Source organism: Pangasianodon hypophthalmus, chromosome 21, assembly GCF_027358585.1.
Source record: "Pangasianodon hypophthalmus isolate fPanHyp1 chromosome 21, fPanHyp1.pri, whole genome shotgun sequence".
Classification (NCBI taxonomy): Eukaryota; Metazoa; Chordata; class Actinopteri; order Siluriformes; family Pangasiidae; genus Pangasianodon; species Pangasianodon hypophthalmus.
This window is the reverse complement of record NC_069730.1, coordinates 20,071,985-20,091,560: the sequence shown is the minus strand read 5'-3', so window position 1 is coordinate 20,091,560 and position 19,576 is coordinate 20,071,985. Positions and strand designations below refer to the sequence as shown.

The 19,576-nt window shown below is 36.6% G+C and overlaps 1 protein-coding gene across 2 annotated transcripts in view; it reads left to right on the top strand.

Annotated features, from left to right (window-relative positions):
- pbx1a (pre-B-cell leukemia homeobox 1a) overlaps window positions 1–19,576 on the top strand; it is a 76,568-nt gene that overhangs the window by 38,844 nt on the left and 18,148 nt on the right. For both annotated transcript variants that reach the window (XM_034314903.2, XM_026946364.3), the window contains exon 3: window positions 18,382–18,629. In XM_034314903.2, the coding sequence (XP_034170794.1) occupies window positions 18,382–18,629 (248 nt within the window). The remainder of the gene's footprint in view (window positions 1–18,381; window positions 18,630–19,576) is intronic.

Here is a 19,576-nt window from a genome sequence, read left to right as displayed (position 1 = left end):
TTTATCGACCGAGTTACTGAGTTACTGTTAGCGCTCTTGATTATTTTCCTATAACAGCACGTCCCCAAGTGTTTTATTTCTCTTATACGGCACTCTTTTTTCTCGCTCTCGGAGTTATATAAAAAAAAAACACAGCTTGACGTATTTTGTTACCGAGAAACCGCAAAGAAGCGTAAACTCCTCTGACATTGGAGACTCCTTCCATAAATGTTAACTAAATAAACGCTTACCTACTTTAGGAAAACTTCAACAAATTTTTATTCCGTATATTTTTTTGTGGAGCGATACGGATACGCCGTAGAAGTCCCCGTGAAGGAGCCGTTACTATGGAAACAATAACGTCAGTGCTGCAGTTCTACAAAATTAATCAACAGCTTCTGACCAATCACGATCCAGAATGGTGCGAAGTCTCAATATAGCATTTTTTCGTCAGCCTTCCAGGCTCAGTTAGCGATTTATTACGTAAGATATTACACAAAAAAAGACAAGTTTATCATTTGTTACTGTCTCTTTCTCTTGTTTTTTGTCTGTTTTTCCTACTATGTGTTTGTCTGTTAGCGTTTAAGACAATTCGCGTTAAGCTAATTAAAGCTAGCTATAATGCTGGAATAGGCTGTTTATCCGTATACGTTTTTTTTCTGTTTATTATCTTCCTGTGTTACACTTTCGGCTCATTTATCGTGGAGCTAATACACATTTTGTTTTGTTTTTTAAATAGACTTATAAGCTAACTTTAGCTAACTGTACCTCTTCTATAATTAACTGAGGTAGCAGTTTGAATTAAAATACCAGCAAAAAAAAAAAAAAAACGAAGCGAGTGGAAGATTTCCGGAATGTTGCGAGCCTCAAGGACAGACGGTAAGTGACCCCCCGCTACCTCCTCTAATGGGTTCGGGTATAAATGACCTTCCCGGCTGTGTTTTTGTCTCCTGATTGACAGCAGGAGTTCCTCTGACCCACATTTGCATCTGTTGCGATGACCTACATACACCGCCGTCGACGAGTGATTGAAGCGGCGTCAACCTCGAACCTGCGATTTTCTCTCACGCGCCGAAGAGTCATTATTATTATTTTTTTCTTCAGCAGGCTGTATGAAAGCCGAGCGCCGGTCCGCGGGAGGTTTTTCTCCTCACGCCGGGGGGTCGAGTTTAGGAACCGCGCTAATGTTGCTAATTAGTGAGATTAGCCTGAGCGCTAATCCTCAGAGCACAATAATGAGCCTCTGAAAATGGAGGATTTTCCACAAATTCACTCACAAACACGTTTTATTTGGCATTTTTCTGTCTTTTTTCTTTTTTCTTTTTTCTGTATTTCTTATACCTCCACAAATATTCCCTTCCATCCATCCATCCGTCCATTTCCGTCTATCTATCTATCTATCTATCTATCTGTCCATCTATCTATCTATCTACCTATCTATCTATCTATCTATCTATCTATCATTATGTCTTGCCTGTTTAAATTACTCAGGTCTGATTGGAGCTTTTATAAAATTAAAATTAATTGAAAAATGATTAAAAATGATTTTAGAAGCTCAGTGTGTAAATGTAACTTCTGCGTAAACTCTGACATCCTTTGAAACTTTCGTTGATGCTTCGACACTATTTTAGCGCTCTACTTTCCTTATATGGACGCTGTTTCCTGTTCTTGTTTCTCGTTAGTTTATTAGTGACACCTGTAGCGTGTTACCTGTTATAACGACGCTGTCCGTTTAAACTCTTGCGTTTCTCCTCTTCCTGCTGTTTATTGAGTAGAGAGTCAGAATGTAAAGACGAAGCTTTCGAACACTTAATAAAGAAACTAATACAGAAAAAAAAAAACACACGAACAGCGTAAAACTATTCGACCTGTTTGGAGCTTTGATGTGAAATTATTTAAAGTATAAACCGACAGTTAGCTTCTTGTCGGTTGTGTCGTAGTGGTGTTTTTTTTTTTTAATAAAAGCAACCAAAAAAAGACAAACCAGTAAGAAGAGCGTTGTTGGTTTGTTGATGTTTTTATTTATGTGTTTATTTTTAATTTAACGGATTTAAGCGGTACACGCCGGGCCTCGGGGTGTGGCGTTTGGCCTAATCCTCCTTTGATCTGTACATAACTCTGATTAAACACTAACACACACACACACACACTCTCTCTCTCACACTCACATACACACACACACACACACACACACACTGCAGGCCAACAGCCGTGAGCGGGGAAGTTATTTTGAGATTTAAAAATGTATCCTCGGTTGCCAGAAATCGGTTTTTATTTAGTTTTTCAGCAGCGAAACAAACGTCAGTCATCCGTGTGTGTGTGTGTGTGTGTGAGAGAGAGAGAGAGAGAGTGTGTGTGTGTGTGTGTGAGAGTGTGTGTGTGTTTTAGAGAGTGTTCTAAATTAGTTGTTTTAAAAAAAACATAAAAAGAAACCTTAAAGATAAGTCTGTTTAGTCCAAGAGATTTTTTTAATTTTATTTTTAAATTTCATCAAGTTAATAAACACTAATCCGACATTCTGGCAAGATTTTAGACAAATTCTACTACAAGATTTCTTTATTTATCATATATATTTATTTATCAGATATAAATACAAAAACCGAGTGTTTTTATTGTTCAGTTCTTTTGGTTCTTTCGAGGTCGTAAAGTAGAGCTGTGAGTGTTTATGACCTCAGTGACCCCGGTGTCATACGCAGCCTTTTCAGAGATAAACACTACGGGCGATTGTCGTGTGTGTGTGTGTGTGTGTGTGTGTGTGTGTGAGTATGTGTGTGTGTATGTGGCCATATGGTGTGTGTCCTTGTGTTGTAGCTTAAGGGTGAAGTTTCCCAGCCGACAGACGAGCAGTTACTGCGCTCTGCGATTTATTCACACTAACTTCATCCTTCAGACCAGAGTAACGACAACAAACACCACAAACACCACCGTTACCACCATAAACACCACCATAAATACCACAAACACCACCGTTAACACCCCCAAAAACACCACCGTTAACACCCCCAAAAACACCACCGTTAACACCACCATAAATACCACAAACACCACCGTTAACACCCCCAAAGACACCACCGTTACCACCACCACAAACACCACCATTACCACCCCAAACACCACCACAAACACCACCTTAAATACCACAAACACCACCATTACCACCCCAAACACCACCACAAACACCACCTTAAATACCACAAACACCACCATTACCACCCCAAACACCACCATAAACACCACCATAAACACCGCTACCACAGCCAAATTCCTTTTGCATCCTGATAGTGTTGTTTATTTCTACTTGAACTTCAGCAAAACAAAAAGAATAGAAATATTATACAAATATTACGCATTATATTCTTGCAAATGTTTGTTCATTTATTTATTTAGTGGCCATGCGCTGCGTGACGAAGTCCTCCTGTGTGTAAAAAAAATGAAGTTTGTAAACTAATTATTCCTCATTATCGTCACATTAATATTGTCATAATCAATTAAACAATTAGTTAAAGGTGAGAGCTGTTATAATTAATTAATTAAGTAAAATTTCAAGAATCATAAAGACGATTAGAAAAGAAAAGTGAATTTGTACAGAAAAAAACAACAAAAAAACCAATTACGTCATATATTTATATATATATATGTGTTGTTTATTTGTTTGATTATTTATTTATTAATTAATGGTCAGCACTCGTCAGGATAAAATCTTTCTGCATTTAAAAAAAAATGGATAATTAAATCAGTTTATAAAAGAAAAAACATTCGGAATGGAAATTGTTTTCTAATAAAGTAATTAATTAAAAAATATTAGTTTCTCACTTAATTCAATAAAATCTCAATAAAATGAAAAAAAAAAATATTTATTTGTTTATTTATTTAGGTCATGTGAAAATGCTCATCAGGATAAATATTTTATTAAAAAAAGTATAATAAAGTGAGTTTGTAGACTAATTATTCCTTATAATCATCACATTAACATCATCAGCACGTTTTTATTAAAATATTTACAATAAAATATTGCGATGTATCACACACACACATTCTTTAGCAAATGGGACAGGAAATAAAAAAAAAAACTAATTAAACGTGTTAGCTTTAGCGTCTAAATCCACTTCCTCAAGGAAAAAAAAAAAATTAAATAAAAAAAAAAGAAATAAAACTGTGCCGCCTCGCTCGCCGGCCCCCTTCTGTCTTCCTCCAGATGTGGTTTAATCTACTGCGACTCGGCTAATTATGGTAATTAAGGATTAATTACCGTTAATTACTTGCACATGAACTCGTCAGCAGTCAGAGAGCGGCGCTTTGTGAAGTGTGTCACGTCTTTAAACACGTCACGGCGACCCGGAGGAGGATTAACACGGCCGCTCGGTCACGGAGTGTGACCCTCGACACGGCCGAGATCGGGACAGAGCCGTCAATCTTACACACAATCACACCCCTGAGTGATACACACACACACACACACACACACACACACACACCTGCCGTTACTGTGCGTAAATGGCTCATACTTAATATCATTTACACCACAGTGCTGTCGAATTCTGCGTTCTGATTGGTCAGAAGGTTGTTGATTTTAAACACATCACAGGTTCATATCAATGTGCTCGTTCTAATACGTTATCGTTTCTATAGCAACACCTCGTTCACAGGGACTCGCTGAACTTTTTTTAAAAATGGATTTAAAAAAATATATATATATATTTTTATTTAACAGTTATGGAAGGAGTCTCCAGTGTCAGCGGTTAGTTGTTTTCGACATCTTCCGCACAAAGGAGTTTACGCGTTGTGGTTTGTGTTTGTTTCTATAGCAACACCTCGTTCACAGGGACTCGCTGAACTTTTTAAAAAACTATATATATATATTTATTTGTTGATCTGTGACGAATCGTTTATTTAAGATTTATGGAAGGAGTCTCCAGTGTCAGCGGTTAGTTTTTTCCGACATCTTCAGCACAAAGGAGTTTCCGCTTTGCGGTTTGTGTTTGTTGAGAAAAATAAAGAGATGCTGGTGAAGGAACGACTGTTTATAGCTGCTATAACGTAAGCGAGAAGAGGAACTAACCTGTTTATGTAACTAGAAACGGATAAAAAGTATGACGTCATTTTTTTAATAAGTAGAAAATTATAATCAGTGGAATAAGAGGAATAAAACACTTGCAGATGCTATTAAACAATCAGCTTCTGGGTTCTAACAGTGACTCCGCCTTAGTCGATATTTTAATATATTTTACGTACGCATAGCCATTTTAGCGTAAGTGCTCTCGGTTGCCATGGAAGCACCGATTTGTGTCAGTTATATTAAAATAGTAAAATATAGTGCTAGTGTTTGATGTTAGTGAACGGATCAGATGACACCAGGTTAGATTAGACTTTCGGATGTTTTTGCTGATTATTTTTCTCTACGTTTAATTATCTCATTAGCCGTATTTCTAGCGTAATTTCATAATCCGTTTTAGCGAACTCTGCAGTGTGTCACGAGTCGGGACTCTGTTTATTTCTGCGAGCTCGCCGTCGATGTATGGAACACACCGGATTTAGATTCCCCGAAGTCGCATTATTGCTGGCGCCACACACTCGCTCGCACACACACACACACTCGCACACACACACACACACACGGCGGGGAAGAAATGATGGCGCGCCGGCCGGATTAGATTAGTAAGATTCAGTATGAGCTGAGCGGGAAGAAGCAAAGCGTGCATAATTAATTCTGACCGTGATCACTGTCACTGTCTCAGAGGAATCATTTCCCATCTTTAAGAGCCGAACACAAACACACACACACACGCACGCACACACACACACTCGCACATACACACACACACGACTTATCGCTTATTCACGGAAACACAGAGAGAGGTCATACGTTATTCATTCCGATTTTGCTGTCCTGTTAATCACTCAGGTCTTCGTGTCAGGTTAAACAGCGTGTTATCTGGAGGCGAGCAGTAAAACACACACACACACACACACACACACGTTTTATTGACGTGAATATAAATATCGCACGTCCTCTCCATCTGCGCTTTGCGTTTGTGACGAGTTTCTGCTGCTCGGTGCATCGTGATTTAGGAAAATTCTCAAACCGACGAAGCGTGAGGTGAAACAGATCAGAACGGAGAGAAAGTTAAAAAAAGACACGATGGAAGAAACGAGGACTTTGATCATCTACAGTGAAAAAAATATTCCATAGCGAGTGAAAATATCTTGCATGTGGACAAATTAATCCAATATTTCTTATTATTAAATATTATAAATCAAATATAAACAAAAACCAACAAGCAAATAATATATATCTATGTTACACAAGTTAAAAAGTATATTTTCTTTCTTTTTTTCTTAATTTAAAAAGAATCTCCCAGTATGTGCTGGAAGATTCGACAAAAATATCAGATCGCGATCCTCAAATGGATTCGTACGAGACGCCGTCCGCGTCCTGATACGCTGTTTACGTAAACAAAACAACAACACGGTCGTACAGCATTTACAAAAAAAAACTGTTTATTGATACTTTATTTAATATCTAAAAAAAATTATTTTATCTAAAAAAATAACAAGACATTAATTAATAAAAAAAATCAATCAATAAAAATAACACTGAAAAAATCTGTAAAAATTCACACTAACTTCAGACAACAAACACCATTAACACTACAAACACCACCGTAAACACCACCATTAACACTACAAACACCACCGTAAACACCACCATTAACACTACAAACACCACAATAAACACCACCATTAACACCCCAAACACCAACGTAAACACTACAAACACCACCATTAACACTACAAACACCAACGTAAACACCACCATTAACACTACAAACACCAACGTAAACACCACCATTAACACCCCAAACACCACCATTAACACTACAAACACCACCATTAACACCACCATTAACACTATAAACACCACCATTAACACTATAAACACCACCATTAACACCACCATTAACACTATAAACACCACCATTAACACTATAAACACCACCTTAAACACCACCATTAACACTACAAACACCACAATAAACACCACCAAACACAAAGTTATTTTATCTAAAAAATTAACAAGACACTTATTTATTAAATGAAAAAAAAAATCAATCACTAAAAAATAAACACTGAAAAAAAATCTGTAAAAATTCTAAACCACATCAGCTGCTTCCTGTCTGTTTATTATTAAACAATAGAAACTTTATATAAAAAATAAAAGACACAGTGATCTCAGAAACGCGTGGCTGTACAGTGAATGTTCAGTGGTTTTATGGTGGTTGTACAATGTTTTTTTCTGTTGGTTGTTCAGTGGTTATATGGTGGTTATTCTATGAATGTTCAGTGGTTGTTCAGTATTTTTTAGTGGTTGCTCAGCTGTTGTAAGGTGAATGTTCAGTGGTTGTACAGTGGTTGTGCTGTGAATGTTCAGCAGTTCTTCAGTAGTCATGCAGTATTTTTTTGTGCTTGTTCAGTGGTTATATGGTGGTTGTATGGTGGTTGTTCATGAGTAATATAGTATTTTTTGTGGTTGTTCAGTGAATGTTCAGCAGTTATTCAGTTGCTGTATGGTGGTTGTTCAGCGGTTGTTCAGGAGTTATACAGTATTTGTTGTGCCTGTTCAGTGGTTGTATGGTGGTTGTATGGTGGTTGTTCAGCGGTTGTTCAGGAGTTATACAGTATTTGTTGTGCCTGTTCAGTGGTTGTATGGTGGTTGTATGGTGGTTGTTCAGCGGTTGTTCAGGAGTTATACAGTATTTGTTGTGCCTGTTCAGTGGTTGTATGGTGGTTGTTCAGCGGTTGTTCAGGAGGTATACAGTATTTGTTGTGCTTGTTCAGTGGTTGTATGGTGGTTGTACGGTGGTTGTTCAGTGGTTGTTCAGGGGTTATACAGTATTTGTTGTGCTTGTTCAGTGGTTGTATGGTGGTTGTACGGTGGTTGTTCAGTGGTTGTTCAGGGGTTATACAGTATTTGTTGTGCCTGTTCAGTGGTTGTTGAAACTCTAAACCTGATCAGAGTGTAAAACTCTCCCTGAACTCTACAGATGCTAATAACTGTTATTAGCAATAGCTGCAGGGGTTCGACGCTAATAACTGCAGCACCAGAGACTCCACTTTCAGCCGTGTGCGTGTGTGTGTGTGCGTGTGTGTGTGTGTGTGTGTGTGTGTACAGGCCACCAAAGCTGCTTAATGTGACGGCTGTCAGCTCGACTCCAGCCAGCTGTCAACACCACACACACACACACACACACACACACACACACACACACCAGCCTTCATTCCTTTAATTGACACCTTCCCTTGTGTCTGTCTCACTCTCCGTCTCTCTCACGCCATTCTTCTGTTTCTGTCTCTCTCTCTCCTTCAGTCTGTCTCACTCTCTCTCTTTTCATCCTCACTGTCTGTCTGTCTCTTCTTTTCTCTCTTTCTCTGCTTTGATCTCCCTCTCTCTCTCTTCATATTCTCTTTTTCAGTCGCTCTCTTTATATGTCTCTCTCTCTTCTGTCTCTCTCTCTTCTGTCTCTGGCTTTCTGTGTCTCTCTTTTTATCTGCATTCTTCTCCATTCTTCTCTCATCTTCTTTTCTCTCTCTGTCACTCCATTTTCCTCTTCTTCTTTTCCTTCTTCTTCTTCTTCTGTTTCTCTCTCTTTCTCTCTCTCTCTTTCTCTCTCTCTCCCCTTCAGTCTCTCTATCTGTCTCTTCTTTCTGTCTCAATCTCTTCATTCTCTCCTCTTGTTCTCTATTGCCTAAATATTATTCCTCTCTCTCTCTCTCTCTCTCTGTTTCTCTTCTCTCTCTTTCAGTCACTCTCTTTATATGTCTCTCTCTCTTCTGTCTCTCTTTTCTGTCTCTGGCCTTCTGTGTCTCTCTCTTTATCTGCATTCCTCTCCATTCTTCTCTCATCTTCTTTTCTCTCTCTCTGCCGGTCCATTTTCCTTTTCTTCTTCTGTTTCTCTCACTCTGTCTCACACTCCTTCAGTCTGTCTATCTTTCTCTTCTTTCTCTGCCTCAATCTCTTCAGTCTCTCTTCTTGTTCTCTATTGTCTAATTATTATTCCTCTCTCTCTTTCTCTCTCTCCCTCTGTGTGTCTTCTCTCTCTTTCAGTCGCTCTCTTTATCTCTCTCTTTTGCTCTCTCTGCTGTCTGTCTGTCTCTCTTTTCTGTCTGTGTTTCTCTCTGTTCTTCTGTCTCGTCTTCTTTTCTCTCTCTGTTGCTCCAATTTCCTCCTCTCCTTCTTCTTCTTCTGTTTCTCTCTCTATCTCTCTCTCCCCCCTTTCGTCTGTCTCTCTCTGTCTGTCTCTTCTTTTCTGTCTCTTTCTCTGACTCAATCTACAGTCTATCTTCTTGTTCTCTATTGTCTTATTATTATTCCTCTCTCTCTCTCTCTCTCTCTCTCTCTCTCTCTCTCTCTCTCTTTGTCTTCTCTCTCTTTCAGTCACACTCTTTATCTCTCTCTCTCTATCTGTATTTCTCTCTGTTCTTCTGTCTCATCTTCTTTTCTCTCTCTGTCACTCCATTTTCCTCCTCTTCTTCTTTTTCTTCTTCTCCTTTTTCTTCTGTTTCTCTCTCTCTCCCTCTTTTTCCCCCTTCGGTCTATCTTCTTGTTCTCTATTGTCTTATTATTTCTCTCTCTCTCTCTTGCTCTCTCTTCTGTCTCTCTTTTCTTTCTCTATCCTTCTGAGTCTCTTTCTTTATCTGTATTCCTCTCCATTCTTCTGTCTGCTTCATTTGTCTTCTTCTCCTCCTCCTCCTTCTCTCTGTTTAGGGAACTGAGGAACCTTTTTCCTGAACCATCATCAGAATAATTATCTCCCAGAACCCTGATGATGGAAAAAAGAGTCACTAAAAAAAAAAAAAAAAATCATTTTATGCTATCGTAGCTAGCTATAATTGTTTGCTTGCTTGCTAATAGGCTAATTAGTGACTGCTAGCTAACAACAATATAACATCGATATAACAATAAAAATATAACTTCGATATAATGACAAATGATGTCAGAAGACAGTTTAACGCAGATTTGTCTGTATTTTTATTAAGAATTCCCGACTCAGGTTTGTTCGCAATTCTAAATCGCAGAAATGTCGTAAAGTATCATGATACGATGTTTTCGTCATATCACACACTCCTTCCTACGAGCTGCCTCCCAGATTTATTCCCATACACACTCCTGTCAGAAGGTCATGAGTTCAAGCCCCGGCACTTAACACGCGTCTTCTGCTGTCTGTCTATATAATGACGTGGTCTCGCAGTGCATTATGGGTAATACATGAGATCATAGGATACAGAAAACGCTAAAACATTAAAGCTGAAGTTGCCATGGAGCTGCGTTTGAGACGAAGCCTTGAGTAAAATTTCCACATCGAAGCTATTAAATGATGGAAGTCTTTTTTTTTTTTTTTAATTTATTCGTTTTTTTTTTTTTTATAGTCACATACATCACGCAAAACATGAGGTGTTTCAGCTCCGCTATAAATCCTGCTGCCGTATCTGTCAGTGTCAAGTGCAGTAAAAGTGTGTGTGTGTGTGTGTGTGTGTGTGTGTGTGAGGTTACTGTATCCTCAGCATCACTTTAGGAAGACAAACTTTTCATCGCGGCTGTCAGGGCTTTCTCCGGCGCCTTGTTTGACCGTTCATCTTCTTAATTGTGACGGAGAACTTCAGCATCATTAATTAAACATGCTTTCATTTAAAAGCGCTCGCAGGGAGCCCGTGTGTGTGTGTGTGTGTGTGTGTGTGTGTGTGTGTGGTTAGACTGCCTGAAAACGCATTAGGTATTTACAGTGATGGAGAGCAGAAACGTGACACTTGTTCGGGTTTTAAACGATTTTGCATAAACAGCAGAACAGAAATTCAGGAAAACAGCGATGCAGCAACTAGAAATAATTTAAAATTTTTAATTTTTTTACTTACTGATTGGATACAGTGGCGTTTATCGACTAGGGGCGTAACGATTATGGGGTGTAAATCGATAGTTCATCACGATACGATATGATATGGATTTTCTCCGCCAGCGATACGATAGTTGCAGATACGATTACGATTCGATTCGATTAATTTATCGATATTTTGATATTATGTGCCTAGTTTACACAAGCAGTTACATTTTTAATAACTCACAAATGCAACCAAAATATATAACATGAACATTTAGTTAAACTCTTTGAAAATTGCACACTCTCTATCCCAACTGGGACATTTACAACAACAAACTAACAAAAAAAATTACACCTTATTATTATTATTATTTTAAAAATAAATAATTGGGGAAAAATGAAGTCGCATGAAATCCATCAAGCTTATGACGGCAACAGTCACGGTCTTCCAGTCTTTTGTGCCACAATGTGCAATAGTGCAAATCAACTGAGGTACTCTAGTTGTAGGAAAAAAAATAAATTAAATAAAAAAATACAAAAATAAAACTGGTAAGCTTATCTAACATTTGGTCTGTCACACAACTTCAGATCTAACGGTCAAACAAGTGCTGCAGTGGTCTCTTATTTAAAAAAAATCAACTGATCAACATGTTCACGAGACACTGCGTTCTGCATGGACGATATCAGCTGCGGTGATGCAGGCACAACGTTTTCTGCGTCTGTCTTTTTGCTGCTACAACCGCTTCGCATCGCATTCGCGTTCTTTCTGACACGCAGGCCGACAGTGTGGGGAGTAAACGAAAACGCGTAGACGGACGTTACGTGAGGAATGAGGACGTGGAGAGTGTCAAAAGAAAGGTACCGCATATCGATATTTTACGTGTGGAATCGATGCATCGTATCGTTAGAAATTTAATCGATGCATCGATCCATATCGATGTATCGTTACACCCCTAGTAACGATGCGGCGATTTGGATCGATTTAAGAGCACCAGTCGTGTGTTGTAATTGTAATGAATTACGACAGCAACAATCGTAAATCGATTATTATCGAAAAAGGACAAACAAAAACAACTGCTGAGTAAAAATAATGTTTAAAATGACGTGTAAATGATTTAAGAAGCTACAAAGCGGTATGATTCGCCCGTAATCATCAGGTAGCCTGCACCTGATTCCGAACAAAGTTGGTCACGTAACGATCGGAGGATATGGAATCGTATCGTATCGTCAAATATCGTATCGTATATCGTTTCGCCTAATGAATCAGAATCGTATCGTATCCTATTAGATTCTGTGATATCATAAAATATCAAGGCGGTGTCTGCTAGTCGCTAGCATTATATTATATTATATTATATTATATTATATTATATTATATTATATTATATTATATTATATTATATTATATTATATTATATTATTAAAAGCCTATATTGTGTATACAGTACATTTAGTTTAGACGGGAATTACAGCAGACCTGCAACCAACACGTTCACGTTATATTCTGGAAGTATTTTTAAATGTTCGTTTCTGGAGTGAATTTTTATGTTTGTAATGTTTATAAAAATATACACGTGTACATGAATGAAAAACCCTTCACGTGGTAAAAGTTTGACCTGATAAAATCGTGAAAAAGCAAATAAAAAGGTATTAGACGTCTTCAGTAGGCAGAGTTCAGACGTCAAGCCGAGGTTAGAAAATAACCGAAATTTTAAATAAATAAATAAAAAACACGAACACACACTAATACACTGATTTAGTGAAATATATTTGTTTTTTTTTTTTAAAATAGAGATTTCAAAGAACACTATTAGCAGAAAGAGGTTTTTGTTTTGGCTGTTTTAAATAATTCATCTATAGCGACAAGTTTTTAAACACCTTGTGACACAAATATTGTGTTTTCATTGTTAACTGAGAGTGAAAATTTGTAAACAGTTACAGGAACACTATATAATTTTGGCTATAATAATGTAATATGTAATATTTCATGTAATGAAATAAACACGACTATATAAACTTTAGGCATAAATAAAGTTTCCCGCAGTTTACCCAATGAGAAAACATCAGAGGCTGAAATTCCGCTTTCTTAAAATCCCCATGAAACGGCTTCTTAGCGGTGATCGAGCGGGAGTTTACTTCTTTAACCGATACCACGACTGTTTTGTCTGCGCATTCGTATCGCTTCATAAGATCCAAAATGGAGGACGTGCTAAATCTTGGCTGAGGAGAAACCAGAAATAAAAAAACAACGCGCACATCTCTAAACATTTACACACACACACACACAAACACACTTCATACTCACTCACATATGCATTCAGAGAGAGAGAAAATCATTTATCCATTAATAACGGTTAATGTGGTTCAGTTCAGCTAAACAGCTGCACACACACACACACACACACACACACACTCACACAGAAAGCAGCTGGCAGCATTACGGCCTAATTGATTGCCATGCCATTACCGAATCAAAATAAATAAAGTGCATGGCGTCGGTTTGGGGTAATTAAGCCACGGCGAAGGGAATTGTACGATTATCTGTATTTATTGTATTTACGTAATCCATTTACTCGTTCACTGGAGGATCTCTTTGGAAGACACAAATCATTATTTGCCTCATTAGAGTTCGTCTCCAGATGAGCGTAGCCCTGCTGGATGTTCGGGCAAAAGAACTACACACACTTCATAAAAAACCTGAAACACACACTCGCTTCACACGCGCCGCTTACTCTAAATGAAAAAAAACAGGTTTACGACAAACTCTGATGGACAACTCTGTGTCTTTTGCGGTTTTATAAACGAGGCCCCGAGGCGTAATGCGTTTCCCCGAGATTTAAATAAATGAAATGAAATGAAATTAAGAGTAACTGATGAAGCAGGATGTTCGCTCTCTGGAGAAATCCGAACCCTGACGCTGAACTCTTGACCTGCCGAGTTTTCCCCTTAATCGATGTTCTCGTTCAGAAAAGCTCGGAGAACGTGACCTGGTCTTCTCTCTGTGTTGTTCTCTCCGTTTATTTATGATCAAAAATACAAATTTACAACAAACACCTTAATGAATGTGTTGTCTGTAAATTTAAATCAGATTTTAATTATTTAATTATTGTAATTATTGTAATTGTATGTTATTTTTTTCTTTTTTAAAAGAAAACAATTAGCGACATTTATTTAGCACATAGTTGATCAGGTTAAAGGGTTAAAGGTTTCTCATTACATTATATATTAAATATTTTATATATATATGAAACTATGAACAATTATAAAAATATATCTATAGTACCATAATGTGGTCTATTAATAACTTCTTTTTTATTAGTGGCATAATGATATATAAATAATTGTTTGGGCTTATTACAGTGGTGCTATATTACTTTAATTTATTTATTTAAAAAAAAATTAAATTAGCAATGTTTGTTTTTTTCATTGTATTATCAATTATTAATAGATTTTTCTGTAATATATATAATATAATGTAATATAATGTAATATAATATAACCCATAATATCGGTTAGTTGAGGCTGTATTATTTCAGTTACATTTTTTTTCTTTGTTTTTAATTTTATTTATTTATTAGTATTGTTATTTTTTTAACATTAACAATAACATGAGCTACATTTGTGATCTTCAGGTTTTATGGCTTGAATTGAGGAAGAATTTTGATGTAATCTGAAGCTTTATTAGCTCAATTCAGGATTATTTTAGGAACTGGGTCTATATTATCTTAAACTTGGCTTTGGGTTTTATTTTGCAACATTTTAACAGATTAATTTAGGATTAAACTTAATTTTAGGATTAATTCTTGCATAATTTAGGCTTTGCATCTATCTATTTTAATTTGCTTCATTAAGGATTTGTTTGTTTTGTCTAAATTCAGGCTTAATGTAGTTAATTTCTGGTCTATATTATGATAAACTCGGGTTTTGGTCAATACTCTCTTGATTAATTATACCATTAGCTGGAATAAATACACTTACAGTAGGATTAATTCTGGTATACTTTGGGTTTAAATTATCCTGAACCTGGCTTTCAGGTTTATTTTGTGATGTATAAGATCATTTCAGGGTTAATTTCCCCAGCAGTGGATCTATATGCACATAATTTTGGATTCAATTTTCCTATAATTTGGGCTCTATTAGTTAAATTCAGGATTTTACATAATTTGGATTATATTGTATTATAATCATAGACCTGGTTTTGGGCTTGTTTTGTGATTTATAAGATTATTTGGGGATTAATTGTCACATTAGTCGGGCTATGTTACCTTAATTCAGGATTATTTTAGACACGTTAGGCTCCATTCTCTTAATTCTCTTTCTTTCTTTTTATTTATTTATTTATTTATTTATTGTAAACCGAGATGGTTGATGTCATGGTGGCTGCTGTGATGTGACGTGATGTGAAGTGTAGCGTTAGCTCACTCACACACACACACACACACACACACCGGACGCCGATCGTTTACGAGCTTGTTGCGTCGTATAGCGAAGGTTTTTCTTTGTTACTATCGGAGGAGTGTGTTTCTCTTGTGTTTATTTCCATCTGTAAAGAACGATAGAGACATCTTGTGGGAGATGGAAACAGAGCAGGTCGTGTGTTTCATTTCTGCACTACAGACGGATCACTGTTACGCTTTTGTACACATTTGCGTCGGATTTTTCGGGTTTAATTTCGAGTAAAGTCACACTCGTGATCACGTGAGGTGACAGCGACTTGTCCTCGCTGTTAAACAAGAAGTTAAGAACGTAAAAACAGGAAACGTTTAAACCAAACGAAGCTAATAACAATACATACAGTATTTTGTAGCGATATATTCCACAATAGTACGTAGCGCTGACGGGAATCATTTAAATAAGTACCGATTTCTTACGTTATGTTGGTATTATTTACTCGGAATTATTCGGAAGCTTCGTCGTTACTTTCCTGTGTAGACAGTGAAATAGCGGTTTCTCCACCCGATCTAGTGTTTTATATATTAATGGGAATTTGCCGCAAATAAGTTTGCGTCAACGAAGATTCGCGTTACATTAAATGCAATTCTACTGCAAAATATGCAGCATAAACAAATAAATCATTTTTCTGACAAAAACAAAAAGAGTGATTGAACTTTTAGTTTGCTCCATTAGCAACTGTAGAGCGGGGAATTTGCATCTATAACCAATAGCCTGTGATTTGGGATCCACAGAAATGTAGATAACTTCATGGTCATGTGACCAAAATCATAGTTAGACGTTAGACATGAGCTACAAGCTAATACGTCTAATACGAGAAAAAACATGCTGTGGAAAATAATTTTAAATGCCAAATCAAACGGAAAAAAAAAAAGGAAAACACATCAGGACCGAAGTCGAACTCACAAACTGAACAACTACCGAACTTAATTTTTTAAATTTTTACTTATTTTACTTCCGTCATTGTTGCACAGCGACTGAAACGCTACGACTCTCACAACATCAATGAGTTTTAAAGTTTCTAAAAAGTAAACGTGCGACTGTTCATACGTTTTTATCTTAACCACCAATTATAGCCGCCACACGCAGCGTCTCAGATTTTTATTGGTTCATTTTATAGGACACTAGCGTATTAGCGAATTAGCTATTAATACTATTAATAGTATCTTTAAAAATACTATTAATCAGCACCCCCTACTGGAAATATTTACAACTGCAGAAATGGATATACCTTAAATGATTTAATTATATTTATAAAAATTTAAATATTAGGCTGATTTTGAGAGAAAGAACTCAAAGAACATGTCGGAAAATGCTTTTATCTATTTTAAATGCTCTTCACAATCAAAGACTTATTTATTTATGTATTTATTTAGCTTTTTTTTTTTTTTTTTAATTAGGCTTAAATGGCATTGTATATAAATGTTTTTCAGAAAGAATAAACATAATTATCTGACTTAAATTCCGTCTAAAGCTTGTGCAGGTTAGGACATTTCTTTTTTTTTATTTGTGTGTATTTCTAATTATTTTTCAGTATCAGTTTCTTTTATTAAATACCCACATTGAGTCCACTTTTTTCGCAGTGAACTACATATATATATATATATGTATATATTTTTTAATATTTTTTTTAAACACAGCCAAACGCCGGTTCTGTCTCAGCGTTTCGGTGAAATAATGGATTCTTCTATAATAAAGATCAGTGGAGGAATATTCCGTATGAGTTTTTGATAAATGATGGAATAAAGTCGTTGTAATGTATTGCTGATGTGTGTGGCGAGTCGGTACGTTGGTGAAGAAAAACGAGCTCTGGCAGGAGGTGAGGGCAAATTATTTACCCAAGATTACAGCGTGAAGTGATGAAATGACGGTTTTATTATCTTCACTCCTGCCAGGATCGGTGTTCGAGCTGCGATTTGATCGCGGTGAAGAGCGATTATAATGAAGGCCGTGGATCAGCTCGCATCACTCACGCTGATGTCCCAGTCTCATATTAATGCCATTAAAGTCTCGCGTGTTGGCGTTCTCATCGAGGTTATACATGTATTCATCCATTTTGTATGAGGTTTTAAAATGTTGTGGCTTCTCAGCTTTGATGTCATGAATTATGGTACATGATATGAGGCTGTTCTTTACATATATTTGCATAAAACTCACTGGGTTTGTGGGTTTAAAGGAAAAATCCCTCTTGAACAAAATGTTTGCGTCTTTACTTTTGCACTAAAATGATGCTAATGTAGCTATAAGGGAAGCTTTTACTGTAGAATCCCGTTAAGCGTCATGCTAAATCTAAATCTAAATGATCACACGTGTGTGTATTTATCTACAACGTTGTTCAAAAAAATTTGAAAATGATAACGAAGATAAACAAATTCATCTAGAGACAAATTATCAGTAATAAATATAATAATTTAGATTTAAAAACTGGCGTATGCCAAATTATAACGCTGATAATAAGTTTAAATAAAGACACGCTAGTTGTTTATTATCAATTTCCGAAGTGTTTTATTCCTCTTAGACCACAGCAATTTGCTGAGAGTTTTTTATTTCATAGCCGTTTATAGTTAAAGTTAATAGTTATAGTTAATGTAGTTAAGTTGTGGAATGTCTGCGAAACGAATTAGTTCCTGTTCTCGCTTACGTTATAGCAGCTATAAACAGTCGTTCCCTCACCAGCCTCTCTTTTTTTTTTATCTCTCGAAGTTATTGAGTCAAAAAAAAAATCCCAGCTTTTTGTAATTAGTTACAGAGAAACTACAAATCGTAAACTCGACTCTCACCTCTGACTGTTACAAAGCAATAACACTGGAGACTCCTTCCATAAATGTTAAAAAAAAAAAAAAAACCTTAAAGAAAACTTCACCATAACAGTAATCGCTGTTACTATAGAAACAATGACAATGACGTATTAGAACGAGCACGTTAATATAAACCTGCACTACTGTCAGAGCTGCTGTTATAGAAAATTAATCAACACCTCCTCTTCTGACCAATCACAATCCAGATTCCATCAGCGCTGTGGTGTAATAAACATTTTTTTTTCATGTCTTGTGTTTTGTCTCGTTTTTCTGTTTCTCAGTGTTGAGTATTCGTGGCGCGCAGGATGAGGAGCCTCCCGATCCTCAGCTCATGCGATTGGATAACATGCTCTTAGCGGAGGGCGTGTCCGGACCTGAGAAAGGGGGCGGAGCTTCAGCGGTTGCCGCAGCCGCTGCAGCCGCAGTGGGCGGAACCGGAAACGACAACTCGGTGGAGCATTCGGACTACAGAGCGAAACTGACTCAGATACGACAGATCTACCACACAGAGCTGGAGAAATACGAACAGGTCAGAAAAACATCGCAGACAACAGCGATAACAATAAATAATTACGGTTTAAATTTACGTTAGATTTTAGCAGTAACATTTATTTTTAAATTGTCATCCTTATTATTATTATTATTATTATTATTATTATTATTATTTCAGTGTTACTTCTATTTTAATTAATACAAACAGATAAAATTCAGATTTGTCGATCTTCACGAAATGTTGCGTAGGAGCTCTGTATTTTAACTTACGTAAAGTACGCTGATACAAAGTGTCACTCAAAAATACAAAGAAAGAACAGTCAACATTCCCCCACGATAAAAACAGCATATAAGCAAATCGAAGTATTAATCAGTTGACAGTTGCATAGGTGTTTTGAACCCTCCAATGTTAACTGACCCCCTGTAAGCCCCGCCCCCTTTCTTAATCTCTTGTCTCGTCTTTCTAATTTTCCCGCTTGAAAGATGCACTGCTGCGGCATCCTCGCTTTCTGAGACGGTAAATGTTATTGTTTTCAGTTCATTAACATGAAACAAAATCGTAACATCGTCAAAAACATTATATGTTTGACTTAGCTAACATTTGACACGTATATAGCTAACATCAGGTAACTAGATTTATTAGTAATCCACTGAAATTTTGAGATTAAAAACTGCATTTTTTCAGTTGTATGTGGAAAATATTCTGAAAATTGTAGCCTAAAAAATGAAGCATCAAATCTAACACTTTACAAATAATTAAAATTTTAACGATAATTAGATGTAAACGTGATTAAATAGACTTTTCGCTGTCCTGCTCTGTTTTCGGCGGCGCTCAACGCGTTGAGCAGCAGATCAACAAGAGAAAATATCGTCCATGTGGAAACATTTCATGATTTCTACAAGGAATATTAAACAAGTGATTTGTTAAGAGATTATATCATGTTACTTTATGTGTGTTTGTGTGTGCGGGCGTGTTTTTGTATC